The sequence below is a fragment of the Natrix helvetica genome (genome assembly GCF_964273705.1).
Source record: "Natrix helvetica genome assembly, chromosome: 3".
In the NCBI taxonomy this organism is placed as follows: Eukaryota; Metazoa; Chordata; class Lepidosauria; order Squamata; family Natricidae; genus Natrix; species Natrix helvetica.
The window spans coordinates 150,584,602-150,601,348 of record NC_138549.1 but is presented as its reverse complement, the minus strand read 5'-3'; the positions used below and the strand labels follow the sequence as shown (position 1 = coordinate 150,601,348).

Here is a 16,747-nt window from a genome sequence, read left to right as displayed (position 1 = left end):
TCAAAGGGGCATCACTGATAACCTGGCATGCCGATACCTGTTGCAAGTTTATAGCTACTCTGTAAATATACACTATGCATGTTTAAATGAAATTGGGGTGATATTTTAAGTCTTAGGTGTAAGCAACTGAACGCTTTGAATGAAAATTGAACCATTAATCAATGGTTAACATTCTCTGGAGATGGCTTCCATAATAAATTGATGTATTAGAATCATTAGAATTAGCCAAATCTTTTTTTTTAAAAAAAACTACATATAAGCAAGTGTCTTTTCAGAGTTTGCTCATGTCTGGCACAAAGGATATAGACATTATGTAGGAAATATAATATGTTGATTAACTTTGCTTATCTCCCAGGACTATGTGGAAGAACAACTGATTTGATTTGATTTTATTCAATTAAGGAATTATAAAAACAAACTCTGGCCTGATACGTATAGTTCCTTAATTGATTCTGCATGCATAAAAACTTAGAGAACATGCTGAAAGTCATTGGTTATTTATGCAAACATTACTGCATGCACCAACCATTATGGTATGTATTTTGAAGGTATACATTCAATAAATGTAAAGAATAAACCTTGATATACCTTTTTAGAACTTGTCATGCTTAAGAGCACTGCAGTGAAGCATCTTAATTGAAGCAAAAGAAAAATGTACAGCCACAAAGAGACAGCTGTAAAAAGCATTTCACATTCCAGAGCAGCACTGAGCAAATCAAAAGTCTTCAATATTAAAAACAGCAGGAAGTGTACCATGATTGTTGCATCTCTATAAACTCGAGTTTATTATAACTGTAATAGGAAATGTTCTGATTTCATATTATATAGCAAAAAGTATGTCTTAGGATATTCCCACTATTCTGTGTTTCTGCCACAAATGGATTTAGAATGCCAAGAAAAATGTAGAGATTATTTTTTAGGGTCCACTGACATTCTGTATCAGTCATATGTGGGTGGCAGGAAGTCAAAAATTACAAAGGGTGAGGGAAGAGAAAAAAAATATCTCAAATTGTAATTCTATCTTTTCTCTATCTAGAAAAATCCAGTTATTTAAATTATTGGTGTTGTTCTGAACTACTGATTAAGAAAGGGGGAAAAACATAATTGATTACATCTTAAATTCATACACCTGATTTCTCTCTTCTCTAGTGGCAACTCATCTTTGCAACTCTTAAGATAGCTTGATGAATAGCAACTGCATGGTGGAAGTGGAATGATTAGAACCAGATTCCAATTCTTACTAAGCCACAAGGCTCACAATGAGGCCAATCACCATCTCCTAAGATAAAACTGGCTGGAAACCATAGATCGTCAGTAGCATGGATCATAGGCTATGAAAGAAATACTTAATAAATGGGAAGGTCTGTGCTAAACAATAAGAAAAAGTGGAGTTCTGCTTTTGAAAGTCTATGAAGGCCAATTGGATATTGGATGGTTTTCTTTTTACAAGTGGGTTTGTCTATTATATACAATATCCCTAATCAGCAAGATAAGCAGGAATATTGGACAGCATAGTCCAATATATCTAGAATACCATTTTGAGAAAGATATGCTTCTATAATGTGTGGGTGGGGGCTATATGTCTATATCCATTTTACTTAGGTCATTTGTCAATAGTAAATATACTCTTTGACTGAGTGTTGCCCTGACATATTGTGAAAGCAATAAATATAAGAGAATCATTGTATGTGCCAAGCATCTGCATTTGAGAATTAAATATCTAATATCTCAGGGCATGCATGTTGCCTTCTTGCTACCTCTGGCCAGTGTATGCTTCAGCCACTTGCTGGCTTTGACCTACAGATGTGCCTCAAATGAAAGCTTCAACAAGTTAGCTGCAATTCTAACTAAGTCTCCCTTGATATCATTGGAGGTTCCTAATCTGGCGGAGGAGCAATAATCTGGCTCAGAATAAGACACTATCTCCCCTCCTCACAAATGAGTTGCCTAATTTGTCTCCCTTGCTGAAACTTCAGGCTGACAAACCTCAGTCAGCAGGTTGGTGGGAACAGGATTGTTCCCTATGGTTCCTCATTATCTCCCTCCACTTTCTGCCAAGAGAAATACTGATGTCAGAAGGATATACAAATCTTGGGATTTTAAGGGCAAGAGACTTTAACTGGGAGGTTGGTAGAAATTTTATAAGGATAGGGAATAATAAATCAAGTGAGGGGAAAAAGAGTATGAGTAAAAGTAAATGATTGATCATACATACTAGAAAATAAAGATTTTATATATACTTCTTAGTGAGAATCAAGCCAATAAATAGTTCATGAATAATACAATACAATACAATAGTAGAGTTGGAAGGGGACCTTGGAGATCTTCTAGTCCAACCCCCTGCCTAGGCAGGAAACCCTATACCGTTTCAGACAGATGGCTATCCAACATCTTCTTAAAGACTTCCAGTGTTGGGGCATTCACAGCTTCTGGAGGCAAGATGTTCCACTGATTAATTGTTCTAACTGTCAGGAAATTTCTCCTCAGTTCTAAGTTGTTTCTCTCCTTGATTAGTTTCCACCCATTGCTTCTTGTTCCACCCTCAGGTGCCTTGGAGAATAGAAGATTCTCAAGCATCCAAAAAGGTGCTTTTTTTCAAGAGGCAACTGGACTTTCTTGTTTTTTCTTTGAAGACATTTTGCTTCTCATCCAAGAAGCTTCTTCAGCTCTGACTGGATGGTGGGTAATGGAAGAATAAATCAGGATATGGATATGGATATGGATAAATCATCCAGTGAGGGATGAAGAGGCTTCTTGGATGGGAAGCGAAACATCTTCAAAGAAAAAACAAGAAAGTCCTGTTGCTAAATTGCCTTCATACACTTAACCAAGTACCATAAAAATAAGTTGTACTACTGCTTAACAAACTGTCAGTGGAAATGTAAGAAACTAATAAGTACAAAGCTACCTTGGCTATTTGGAGAACTGCTAGTCCGCTTGTTTCTTTTCAATATTTTGCAATCTTTTCCCAAAGGGCTTTCAAGAGAAGTTAAAATGCCACAAATGCCTTATTTTCTACAGGCCTTGTGGTGGTACCTGATGGTAAATGAAGTCAGATTTGTGAGTGAGGGGAAAGCCCTATTCTCACACTCAAGTGTGAATAGATCTTTGCAGCCCCACGCGACTTTTGCCCCTTCTTAGCCTTCCAGGCTTTCTCAAAGCAGCGGCCAAGAGAATCCTTGGGCTTTGCACTTTGCACTTTGCACGTGGCCAGGCGGTTCCTGGGGAACTCACCTTTGGAGATGATGGAGATCAATCGCGAGCCTTGCCCCGGGAGCCGAGCTCAACGTCGTGCTTTCGTCTTGCAGGTGCCCGACTGTCCCCGGAACCCCTCACTCACCTGGGCCGGCAGGAAAGCTCGGCGGGAGAACCAGCGAGAACAGCGGAGGCTGGGAGGACGACTTCCCCGCGGTGTTGGTCCAGGTAAAGCGGGAGGGAGTAGCGGAGCCGTCGGTGGGGAGGCAGCTCCGCTCAAACACTCGCGCTACAGCCGCTGCTCGGACTGAAAGGAGCCAGAGAGGAGAGCGCTGTCTTTAACCGAGAAGGTGGAAAGGAGAGGCGGGAAGGGGGAGGTGGAGGAAGGCTGACCCCTTCCTCTGTGGGGCTAAAGAGCGGGGCTGTCTCTGCGGGGAGCGGGGCTGCCCTGCCTCGGCCCCACCCAACCACCCATGCGGGCAGGATGGGTGGCGCCGCGCGCGGGGTCCCCCCCCCTCCACACTGCCAAGCACCAACCCCCTCTGCACGAAGATCTCCTTGGACCCTGTCTCCGGAGGAGTGATAGTGATGGGCTTAGCTGGGCGCCTTTGAGACAAGGTCAAGGGCAGGAAATCCTAATAGTAGTGTCTCTAGCAATGTGTCTGCGTTCCCGCACAATCCCTGACATCTGGAAGATAAGCGAAGTCCAACTTTAGCGCAAATGAAAATCGGGCACATCTCCTGAATGGGGGAATGCAGAGTAACTCTCCCCTCCGTTTCTTCTGCACATTAAGCCTCCCTAGCTTTAGAGCAAGCCAAACACAGGAGTGCTACAGTAGTGCAACTCCAAAGGTGCTTTTTCAAAAGGCAACTGGACTTTCTGGTTTTTCTTTGAAGGCGTTTTGCTTCTCATCCAAGAAGCTTCTTCAGTTCTGTCAGAAGGGAAAGGTCTTCAAGGAAAAAGCACCTCTGGGGACAACCATGACCTGGATGAATGAGAATCTTCATCGACATATAGTAGTGCAAAGATTCAGAGATTTTCCTTAGACAGCTTTAAAGACTTTAAAGACCGTTTTAAAAACTTTGCACCAGTATTTTACTTTAAAATGTGCAAACGCAATACATTTATTAAAATGTGGATGATACAGATTTATTTGGTGTTGCGGGTCATACAACGAGACAACTAGAGGAATTGCAATTCCCTGTTGTCTAAGACTTCTGTAATGGGTCTAATTGTGAGTATCACACACCATAGTCTGATTAAAGGGCAATCAGAAGGGTAATCTCTGTGGAAAAATGCAAAGTGAATTGCATTCAGTACATTGCTTTTAATACAATAAAAATGTTTAAAAGAATGTTAATGTAACAATCCAGATCCCTAGTAACATTATTGCTAGAGAAATTAGATCTCTGACTCATATTTCCGTTGCTGCTGGAGTGATTTTTCTCTCTCCATCTGGCACAAGAAAAAATTCGCCAACTCTTAATGCTTGCAAATCACATCCTTTCCATTATTCTCAGCCTAAGTTTAATGTTTCTACTTAACCAGTGAAGATGGAATCCTAAGTCTTATACCTCCATGATGTTGAGTGAGACATTAGTCATTTTCGGGTATATAGAAGGAAGCTACAAAAAGGAATGTTGAGAACTAATTTCTCTGGCCACAGAAATTTGGACCAGAAACAATTATTGCTATCTAAAATTTGTTTAAATCTAAGGAAAGCTTTTCTGATGTACGATGTGTACAACAATTGACCAGTCTACCTATGATGGTTGGGGGTCCGTTCATTCTGAAGTCCCAAAGGTGCTTTTTTCAAGAGGCAACTGGACTTTCTGGTTTTTCTTTGAAGATGTTTCACTTCTCATCCAAGAAGCTTCTTCAGCTTCAGCTAATTGTTTTCAGAATGCTGAAATGAGTAAGAGTGGTCAAGCCACATTCTGAAAATAATGCTGCATCTGGAAGTTACAGTTCTGGACATCATTTCATAACTGCACAATTATGCCCTAGTTTCTTCTACTACACTCCTGCTAAAATCGTAGTAGTGCGACCATGCCTTCTTTCCCAAATAGAATTGTGGTACTCTGCTCTCCTCTGCAGTCCCTTGTTGGAAGCCTGAAGAGAAATTGGTATCAACAAAAGAGACGGGAGAAATGAAAGGCATGAAGGAACTCAGGAAGCATCATGTTGGTGGAGATGGCAAATGCTGGTAGAAAAATGGCTAAAATACAGTAGGTGTATGAGGAGTGAATGCAGCAGTTTGCCATCTGATAAATGTGTGACATGTGACCATGCCTACTGCCCTAAATATTGTGTAAATGCTGAGACTTCTTCTATAGAAGGGGTGTCACTCAATTTCATTGATGGCCGCATCAGGGTTGTGTGTGACCTTGGGGAGTTGGGGTGGGCATGGCCAGGATGGGTGCAGCCAGTTCAACATCACTCGTGTTGGGGGTGCCTGTGGTAGCCCAAGCACTCTGCCAATGGAAACGGGCTCCCGAGTTCCATTTTTGGCTGCGATGGCCTCCTTCGCGTGGCCCTCCCGAGCTCTGTTTTTGCTGACAGAGGCATCACAGGCCAGTCCTTTGATGTTTCTAGGGTGGCCCCTCAGGCCAGATCTAAGCACCCTCTGGGCCAGCTCCAGCAACAGCTCCTGAGCCTTGAGTATCACATCCCTGTTCTGTTTCATGAGAATTCACTTTTTATGAGAATGCACTTTTTGTACTGTCAAAACCGACCCCAAAAAATTACCTTCTCCTAGTCTACATAATCCAATTCTCCATTATGATGGGCTTTTACAATGGCCATTGTTAAGGTTCAGTTGTACTGTCTTTAAAGTTCCTAGCAATCCAGTTTCATTGGTGTGATGCTTTTGGTTGTCTTTAAATTTCAGTTATTGAATTAACAATAAACAGGAAAAAAAACCATGCATAGAAACATGAAAAGGCTGAGACTCAAATTTGCAAAATACACATGATTCCTAAAAATATAAACTATCGTCTTGGAACACATTATTATTGCACCTCATCTTGAATGCACTTGAGTTGTCTGTGCAGCAACTCAAATCACATTCCATTGCTTTCTGTCCTGATATGTTTAATTGAATAAAATGTTCTTGGCACACAAGAATTGTTCCCCCTTTAATTTGCCTTGATTTTCTGTGTTCATGCTTGTGCAGAAGCAAGTGGAATTGAAGACTGGTCAACTGGAAATATCAAGGATAAAACATGTTCATCAAATTTTGAGTTGGTATAATTGAAAATTTATTTACATCTGCCTAGATTTTTATGCATACTAACTACGGTAATGTCCGGAGAGAAATTGTTTTTCTCCTTTATTATTAGAAACATTAATAGTGATAGTATAGACTAACGAGGGGAGAAGAATGAGAGGGCTTATTCAAATGCATTGGAAGCATAACCAATAAGGCTATTATTTGCTTCCCAACAGATGTTAGATAGTTGAAGTTCTCAATTACTATTTTGTGCCTCTCTGAAAGATCTGCAATTTGATCTTGGAAAGCATACTGCACCTTTTTTCTTGGTTGAGCAGGTGATAACAGATACCAATAATGAAATTACTTTTATTTGTTCATCTATTTACATTCATGCAGATGCTTTCTGCTTTATCCCCAAATTGATTCACTTGGGTTTCTGAATAAGCATGCATACTTTTACATATATAACACTTCCTCCCTATTGACTCTAGAAAAATTGTCTAGAATTTATAAAGGTACCGTACTTCAAATTTATGTTGCAAAGATGGATAACAAATAAAGGGACATTTTATCATGTCTGTGAACTTATACAAAAGCAAGACATTTTAGTGTTCAAATACATATAATGATACAAAGAAGTTTAAAGATTAGGTAACATTCAACTGAAACCAGAACTTTTCTCACTGGGATTAGTGGACAACCAATTGAAAAAAAAAACCATGAAAAATTATGTTTAGATATGATTAGTGCTGTAACCCTAACTTTTTTTTAAATAAAGTTTTTTATGTTTCCATTTTCATAACATACAACCACATGTATACTATTACATAGCCAACATCATATTGTATTATTAAATGTTTACATCAATTTGTCTTGCCATCAACTCCCAAAAACAATTATTGGCTCTTCTGCTCTCCATACACCATATTTGTACCTTATCCATCACTTTCTTCTCCCTCTCTCCTCCCCCTCACTACCCCCTTTCTTCCCTCTGTCATCTTTCTCTTCTCTGATTCCCCTTCCTCTCTCCTTCTCCTCTCTCCTCTTTCCGTTCCTTCTTTCTCTCCTCCTCTTCCCCCCTGCCATCTCTCCTTCCTTTTCTTCTTCCCTTACCTCTCCCCTCTACTTCACACTCTTCATCTCATTTACTTGGTGTATTTCAGCTTCTGAGCAAGCTCCATTTTATGTTGATGGTATTTATAATTCCTTTTCAATATACATATTTAATTTTAGCATATATCTTCTTCTTTTTTTAAAGAGAGAAAACAAAATATACATATATAGTCATTATTCTTTTAAACACCACACCCCCAGCCTCATTTTGGCCAAGATGTAGACCTGGTGTTGTAACCCTAACTTATAACTACAACTGGGACCAGAATTTCCATTACTCAACGGATGGTTGTAAGTTGGGAGTCCCTGCGAACTTTATTCCACTAGTTGGAATTTTGCAAACTATAAGGGGAGGGGTTGGTCAATTTTGTTTCAAGGCCATTGAGCCAGCACTATCTGAAGACATTTCCATGGGCATGTGACTAGCATGACATCATTGAGTGTTAATTCCTTCCCACCAAAGTGGTACCTATTTATCTACTTGCATTCACATGCTTTCAAATTGCTAGTTTGGCAGGAGCTGGGGCAAGGATGGGAGCTCCCCCCATCACATGGCACTCAGGTCTCAAACCTGGGCTGCTGTCTTCCCAGCCAACAAGCCCACCAACCTAACTATTGAGCCACTGCACTGCACCTTGGTCTAAATTGAGGACTACCTATATTATATGGCCCAAAATGGAAAGACTCTGAAATACCCACAACAGCAGATTACTGTAGTTTGAACCGATAACAGAGATAACAAAGATGGCAAAATTAACTTGTTTGATTGGACAAAGATTATAACTACATTTACTTTTTTCTACCGGTATTTCTTTTTCACTTTCTTGGTGCTTTGCTTTATTCTTTCTAAATACGAAATATGTACTGTTGACTATCTTCCATAAAGGTCCAATCCAGAGCAAATTGACCCTCTCCAAGATGCTGTGCATAGATATCTTCAGCTCCCCTATCAGACAGTGCTGATACTGCATGCAAAAGTTGCTCAGAAATCATATGGGAATGAAAAAAGGTAGGAAGCAATGTGAACTCCTTGTTAAAAATAGATTTCATTGGAAATGTCTGCAATAGTTTAGATAGCATAAGTCTACTTCTTTGCACATGAGTGCACACTATGTGAAGTACACTGTGGATCTCTTGATAGTCCATTGATTTCTAGTTTACCCAGATAGATATCTTATGGAAGGTGCTAAAATTCAATTTTCAAAAGCTTCACAAATAGTGATAGATGCTGAGAGTCATTGCTTTACAATTTGGAAGCAGGGACAATTCTAACTGGAACATTCCTGAACTATATCTTAGTACATAGATGTGTATCTCATTCATAATTTGGGTTTTTCTATATAGAGTCAATATTTTAATGGAGTGCAGAGAAGAGCAGCAAGGATGATTAAGGGACTGGAGGATAAAACATATGAAGAACGGTTGCAAGAACTGGGTATGTCTAGTTTAATAGAAAGAAGGACTAGGGGAGACATGATAGCAGTGTTCCAATATCTCAGGAGTTGCCACAAAGAAGAGGGAGTCAAACTATTCTCCAAGGCACCTGAGGGTAGAACAAGAAGCAATGGGTGGAAACTAATCAAGGAGAGAAGCAATTTAGAACTGAGGAGAAACTTCCTGACAGTCAGAACAATTAATCAGTGGAACAGCTTGCCTCCAGAAGTTGTGAATGTCCCAACACTGGAAGTCTTTAAGAAGATGTTGCATAGCCATTTGTCTGAAACGGTATAGGGTTTCCTGCCTAGGCAGGGGGTTGGACTAGAAGACCTCCAAGGTCCCTTCCAACTCTGCTATTGTATTGTAAGTTATTTTTAATGCACTGTCTGGACCAAGCTCCATAACATGCATTCTCAGTTTAAAGCTTAATAGCAATGCTTAATTTTGTAAAGCAGATTTTCTATAATTCATAAGCAATTAATGATATATCAGAAACCTATAATCTCCACTACAATTTAGACCTATTTTTTCAATTATTTGTATTTTATTCTTTTTTTCTTTTATCTCTCTCTCTCTCTCTCTCTCTCTCTCTCTCTCTCTCTCTCTCTCTCTCTCTCTGTTTATATTAGTTTTCCAAAACATTTAATAAAAGCGGTTTGCCTATTCTGATTTATATTTTAGTATGACTTTTCTCCCTCACCAATTAATTTCCTGATGACTCTCCTATCTAGGAAACTTACAAGGGAACAAGGGGGAGAGGGGCAATTCCGCCATTAGCTGAGCTGCAATAACAGTAATACCGTATTTTCCCGTTTGATATTTATTGGTTATATAATGCTGATCCAATTCAGAATCCCATACTTTGGCCCTGAAGTGAACAAATAGTTTCAAATCTCATTGACAGTTATCACTGCTTGTGTTCATGTATGAGAATTTGGCTCTTCCTTTTTTAAAGCGGTACTTTCTGATCTTTCTAAAAGCAACAGCAAGGGAGCCATGTTTCCCATTGAACTGAGGAAAGGAAAAAGCTTCCAGACAGAGGCAATTGTGCCATGGCAAGACAGGGACAGTTTTTATTTCCAATTAGGGCTGTGCATTGACAGCCAGATGGAAAGCAGTATCTCAGCTTGAAGTTGTACACTCGCACGCATGTTCTCCTCATCTAGTTGACAGATGTCCCATCACTAGAAAGTGGAAATGTTTCTCAAAGGTTCTGCATTATCACAGATCCTTCTGGATTGCTTCCTAATTTCCTAATGGAAACCAAACTTTTTGCAACTGCTACTCATTCCTAAATAATTCATTAGAGAGCTGCTGATAGCTGGTCTGAACCTGGCCAGATGCCTGTTCCCACTCTTGCAAATATTTCTTTCATGATGTGAATGAATTATCCAGACTCTGGATGACTTTAATTTCCTAGTGGGAGGTTTGTCAATTATCTACATCTAAAAACTGGGATTTCCCATGTTTTGGAGACAGTTTGGGTCAGAGGTGACCATGCCCTGAATACATTGACAGTGACTTTTTTCCTCACCTACTTTGTTTATCATTACTGAGCTGGTCAGGTTGTCCTGTTTCCTGGGTCATCATGTGTGAAGGGAAACCTAGAAGAGGATAGCTTCTATGCCAGAGATAGCTTGACATTCAACTTCTTTCAACCTGTTTACCTCTTTTTCTCTGCAAAAGCTCCAGGATGTTCCAGAAAGGAGTATAGCTTGTGGCAGCACACAGGCAGTAGGATTTGAATCAAATTTGTTCACATTTCTCCCTTTGCAAGCAAGCCAAATCCTTAAACAATTGCATGCTGTCATCTATTTCCACAAATTGGCATGATTTGAAAGTTGTTTGGCTCTGACTCTATTGTGGCAATAGCACAGAAAATTGATTTGATTCAGCTTTTTCCCATAAAAGAAATTAATATTTACCTCTGACCTTCTTAAGTAAAACTTGAAATAGTACGAAATAGTGTGAAATAGAATGGGCTCTATAATACTCTGAAATTAGTAACCTCAAAGATATTACTGTTGCACGGGAATATGCAACTATTCATTATGGTTTTTTTTCATTCTCATTAATTATCATCTTTAATGTTACTGATGTTTTATGCAGTACCAATGTGGTATGAATGATGCTAACTGTGAAATGTGTTTTTGCAAAATATGCACTTATATGGATTCATTTAAAACAGGAAGAATGAAACTGTTGGAAATGAGGAATTGAAAGTAATGTTACACAGGTGTTCACAGAAAGTGACAGTTAGTGAAGTTGTGAAGCAAGTATGTGGTTAGAAGAACAGTATAAAGGACAGGATTCAACATCGGCTCGGAGCTCTTTGATTTTTAGCAGTCCTTGTAGGACTTGCTATATCTCATTGGCCCTCTGCATTAATATGTCAATGCCGTGTATTACTGCTATTATATCGTTTATATCTATTCATTTCTAATGTTCCAAATTATTAGAAACATTAAACCTCTGATCTTAAAGTAAGAATTATTGCTTGTGTTTTTGCCTTTGTTTCCTATTGGAATTTTCCTATCACACTTTGAAGGCCCAAATACCACTCAGGAAAACATGTTTTCAAATCTTTGAATCTGTGGTGAGAGCCGGTTTAAGGTTTTGCCAGGGAATGTAATCTCTGTTCTTAATCTCTTGAGGATTCCATATTCCAGGCCAGGAAAAAAATCATAGGAATAAGATTTATTTCTACTTAGTTTTACCCCTGTATAAGTATCACCATCTTCAATAGTGCAGGGCTGATGAGTTCATGATCATGCTTACTTTGTACAGATGCCTGAAACTGGAAACATTAAAAAAAAAGGAAAAGCAAATTTGTTTTACACAATCGAAAGTCATTGTGCTTAAAGAAACAAAGAATTTCTGAACACTGTTTATGATCAAAGAAGAAGCAAGATTTATGGGTTTGAATTATTGTTTTAGTGTCACTGTTTTTATTTACAATTATAATTGCAATCTATCCAAGCCTAATGCTTTAAAAACATTTACATTTATTCATTTTGTGTTGTTTCTATGTTTCTCCAGGATATATGCAGGGTTAATCTGAAAGCTTGTCTGACATGGGGTTAGGATTAGACATGGCTTTGAACAAATCTACATTGAGTTATATAGTTTAATAGGTGACTTAGGGCAGTCATTGGCATTGTATATGGCACCATTTATTTCTGACTTGGAGCTTTGTTAATTCAGCCAATAACTCTTAGCCTAATCCTCTTGCCACCCCAGTAGCTGTAGTAGATTGCACCAGAAGGCAGAGATCAAGCTATTCTCCAAAGCACCTGAAGCAATGGGTGAAAACTAATCAAAGAGAGAAGCAACCTAGAAATAAGGAGAAATTTCGTGGTAGTTAGAACAATTAATCAGTGAAAAGACTTGCCTCCAGAAGCTGTAAATGCTCCAACAGTAGAAGTTTTTAAGAAGAGATTGGATAACCATTTGTCTGAAATGGTGCAGGATTTTCTGCCTGAGCGATGGATTAGACTAGAAGACCTCCAAGATCCCTTCCAACTCTGCTATTCTGTTATGGTCATGAAGAAAACTTAGAATCAAAAATGGAAAAGAAATCTAGACATTTTGCACCCTAATTCACAACATTTCTGAGGCAGATTATTACTATTAAACATACACATTGAATTAGCCAGCCATTTATTAACCTGGTGGTTTGAGTGAACCCAGCTCTATTTTTAGTTCACTACTTTCTATGTTGTGCAAATCCCCAAAATTAGTTTGAGTAAAACATGTTACCCATGTCATAGACACAGTCATAGTTACAATACTTTATTATTTGAAAAATGAACTATTTGAGATAGTCACAAAAGTTAAGAATACAAAAATTAAGCACAATCCATATGAATCCAATCTCAAGGATATATACTAGTGTATGTTACCTAAATGATGAGAGAGGTCCTTTATCTGTTTTAATCCATAAGGTGAAAAACACTAATAGTATGAGGACATTTGTTTTCCAAAACAATTAAAAACAGCAATTGAAGCTTAATAAGATGACTTCTTTCAACAAACTTTCCAATTCTTATTAAATAATTTTTCAGGCCCAGAAGATAGTTTAGTGAAATCAAGGGGCACTTTTAGAGCCCCATATAAAATTACCAGGAAGACAAATGTTACCCTTTTTCTTTGCCACATCATAATTTTGAATTTATACATCATGCTAAACTATGGTATGATTTCCTGTGCACCTGCAAGCCTTCTGCAGGTCCTTTATAAAATAATAAATATTTTGAAATCTATTTCTCCAGAAAAATAGAAATGTAAAGAAACTTTCCTAGTTTAACTGTTTACTACACATATTTTTTTCTTTTCTTATCAGATTCTTCTGCCCACCCCCATGTGTGTATCTCAGTGGACCAGGCTGGAAACAAAAGAAGGAAGAAATTGAAGGTACAATCCATTTTAGTTCACTCTTCCTTTCCCAATAATTAGAATTATAGAGGTTTGGAAACTGTTTGTGGACACCTTCTGTATTAGGATAAAAAAAATTATTTGGCCTACTGTAACTGGACTGCAAAATCCAGGTACCCATCACAAAAATTACTGGGTGCACCTAGATGAGAATGATAATCCTGAATGCCAAGTCTATTATTCTAATATCCTAATAGAATTGAATATATATTACTGTTCCAATAGAAGAAAATATATAGTATTGGAATCTTCTGCCTATCTAAGACTAGAAGATTACATCCATGAACATCAACTAGCAATAAGAAGACACAATGATTACTTTATTAAATGTGGACAAACTCAGCCATAGTTTCATCTGTGGTAGAAAACTGTGAGCATCCTTTTTTCCCCTTCCATCCACCATTAATATGCACATAGAGATAAACCATATTTACACACCATTCAAAAGATATAACAAAAAACTAAGAAGGAAATAAGACAACAGATTAATATATCTAATGGGCTTTCCCCCCTGCATTTTGTATTTTCATACATGATATTTTTATTTCTTGTTTTTGTAAAAGAGGATATAGAGGAACCGAGTTGTCGCCAAATGGGGCAGTGGTAGATCTTCAGCCTTCAGCAGCCAGTTGATGCTCACTTCCTATTGGTCATCACCACAAAAGACTGAGCATGCACCTGCTACTTGATTTGGTGTGTCTGCTTTCAAATGCAACACTTACCAGCTTGGTAAAAAAACCCACTACAAAATAGCAAACAATGCAAAACTTGAAAAGTTCTTAGAGCTGCAATAAGTCACAAATTTGAAGTATTTAACATTTATCACCATCATTGTTACTGGCACTGGGTTCCCCAGTCACTCATCAGTATACTCTCGCACCATGCAACTTTGTTTACCATGTACAACCAAGAAGTCACAGCAACTCTTTTGCTTAATTTAAGGCTCTTCCGCCTTGTCCGAACAACCTTAGCCAAAGAGCTCCAAGGGAAAACAAGAGGAGATGTGTTTTCCTTTAGGAAAAAGGTTGCTTTGGCTTCTGTTTCCACGTTCACTTGTCATCTGTTAATTGCACTGGGAATGAAGCATTCCTTTTTCAGCTTAACTGGTAGCCTGAAAGAAAGAAAAAATGCCACAAAGCTTGCGGCAATTGGGTTATAGCTTGGCCTGCCGTTACAGGAATTGTATCCAGACCACAGAGAATTTAGACTCATGATCTGCTGGCACAACAAGAGGGCAGAAGGAGGTTATTTCCCAGGCATATGCCAAACTCAGCTTTGGAAAAATGATCTTTTAGAATTTCCTGAGCATATCAACAAGCATGTGGAATGGAGGGAGTGAATAAGAACTACATGCTTATATACAGAATGCCCCATTCAGAGCCAGTTTGCTATGGAATGGGGTTTTGTGCCCTGTTGGTAGACATTCAGTTGTTCATTTAAGTTTAGCTCATGTGGAAAATAGGAAAGTGTACTAGGTGGAGAATTTCAAAAACTTTACCAGCAACGCTATTTCTTGTCTTCTTTCATCAACAGAAGCTAATTGCAGCTCAGGAAAAAGCATGCATGACACTTTTCCTTTTCACTTGATTCCTTTATAAGGTAAAGGATCTTGCAAATCTACTTGATGGGGGAAGATATATCAGTTTGACTTGCATAAACATGCAAAGCTCATGCTGCTAACATGCATGATTAATTCCCAGGGATGGGCTAAAATTACATGATAAACAGCTAGTGATGGAATAGTGCTTCTTTTGATTCACAGTTAAATAGAAACTGACTTAATATGAAGTTTAAAAATGAATTCACAGAATACAGTTTTCCATAGTATTTTGAATTTTGTAACACATTTCTCTAATAAAGCAAAAAAACAAGAAATAAAAATATAATGCATAAAAATACAAAATAGAGAAAGATTTTGTCTAGCTTTGTTTCTTGGTGGAAATCCCTTTTGGACTTTTTGCTGGAAAGCAAAATAAATGTTATATTAATTTTGGGATTTGCAATTAGAATTGTTTTCATTATTGAAATGCTGTGCAATATTGAATTTTCTATCAAAAAATTCACATATTTTATATTTGTTTCAAAGAAAGTTGGAAATTCTTCTTCTTACATTTCTTTTCTTTTCCTTGTTCCTTTGCATCGTCCCTTTCACTATTTTTCCTTCTTAATCCTTTTTCTTCTTTTTTATATTTTATCTTTTGCACAAAGTATATGCTTTATTTATATATATAAATATATATATAGATTACAGAAGAAAAATACCCTTAATATATTAACAATAGTTGCTTACATGATAATACATATTTTGCAAAAAAATAATCTGTATATTGGAACATTACACCATTTTTTGTGCTTAGGTATATAATTTTTTGTAGAGTTTTTTTTAAAGAAAATATCTTTTAAAGTCTGATTAAGAAATCAGATAAAAGTGTGTTTGAAAGAAATTGTGCATATAGCTGTATTGAGCATTTTATACCGGATGCTCTCTTGGAAATCTACATACGGTATGCAACTAAGATATGACTTAGATGAATAAAATTAAGAAATAGAAATGTGGCAAATCAAAGACAATTGCTCATCCTTCATCCTACTACAGTCCACATTTTGGATATAGAGGACCATTGGTTTGAAAGAGGGGTAAAAGAATCCCATCTATGTTAGACTTGAACACCTCTTCCTTAACAGAGAGGGAGGAATAATACACCAACTATCTCCAGTTTACAACGCAGCCCTTGCAAGTGGTTCCAAGAAGATTCCACAGCCAATTGCACCAGAGGTGGTTCCTACCCAGTTCCAGTTCAGCCGAACTGGTAGTGGTGTGCTGGCCTGGGTCGCAGAACTGGCAGCAACCCAGGCTGGCCACACCCCTGAACTGGTTCCCCAGTCGCCGTCGACGCCATCTTTCTTTTTAGTTCTGCACATGTGCAGAACAATTTCCATTGAACTATGCATGTATGCGCAGCACACATCCAGCACATACATGAGCCAACCGGCAGTAATGCCGGCTGAAACCCACTCCTGAATTGCACCCTGATTCAGGTCACCCTGAGGGCAGGGATAAGCTCTCAAGTGGCTTCAAGAGCTCTCAGGGAGAGTGCTAAGAACCTCATGACTGCAAAGAAATGCAATCCTTCCATTCCCCACCCACCATCCTGCCAGAACCTACCCTTCCATCTCCCCATCATCAACTGTCAGTACCTATCCTTCCATCCCACTGCCCCCCATCAGAACTGATGAAGCTTCTTGGATGCAAAGGGAAATGTTTTCTTCTTCGTCAAGGAAAAAAACAATCCAAAACAAGCCTTTTGGAGAAGAAAAAAAATAACACCTTTGAGACAACTATGACCTGGATG

The 16,747-nt window shown here is 38.4% G+C and overlaps 2 protein-coding genes across 2 annotated transcripts in view; one reads left to right on the top strand and one right to left on the bottom strand.

Moving 5' to 3' along the window:
• The window catches only part of MATN4 (matrilin 4), a 71,991-nt gene extending 68,627 nt beyond the window's left edge, over positions 1-3,364 (bottom strand). The window contains exon 1 of the mRNA XM_081947553.1: positions 3,235-3,364. The gene's annotated coding sequence lies outside the window, so the exon portion shown is untranslated. The remainder of the gene's footprint in view (positions 1-3,234) is intronic.
• Positions 1-16,747, top strand: part of RBPJL (recombination signal binding protein for immunoglobulin kappa J region like) — a 65,059-nt gene that overhangs the window by 27,165 nt on the left and 21,147 nt on the right. The window contains exons 2-4 of the mRNA XM_081947554.1: positions 3,309-3,423; positions 8,410-8,532; positions 13,303-13,373. Coding sequence (XP_081803680.1) covers positions 3,309-3,423; positions 8,410-8,532; positions 13,303-13,373 — 309 coding nt within the window. The remainder of the gene's footprint in view (positions 1-3,308; positions 3,424-8,409; positions 8,533-13,302; positions 13,374-16,747) is intronic.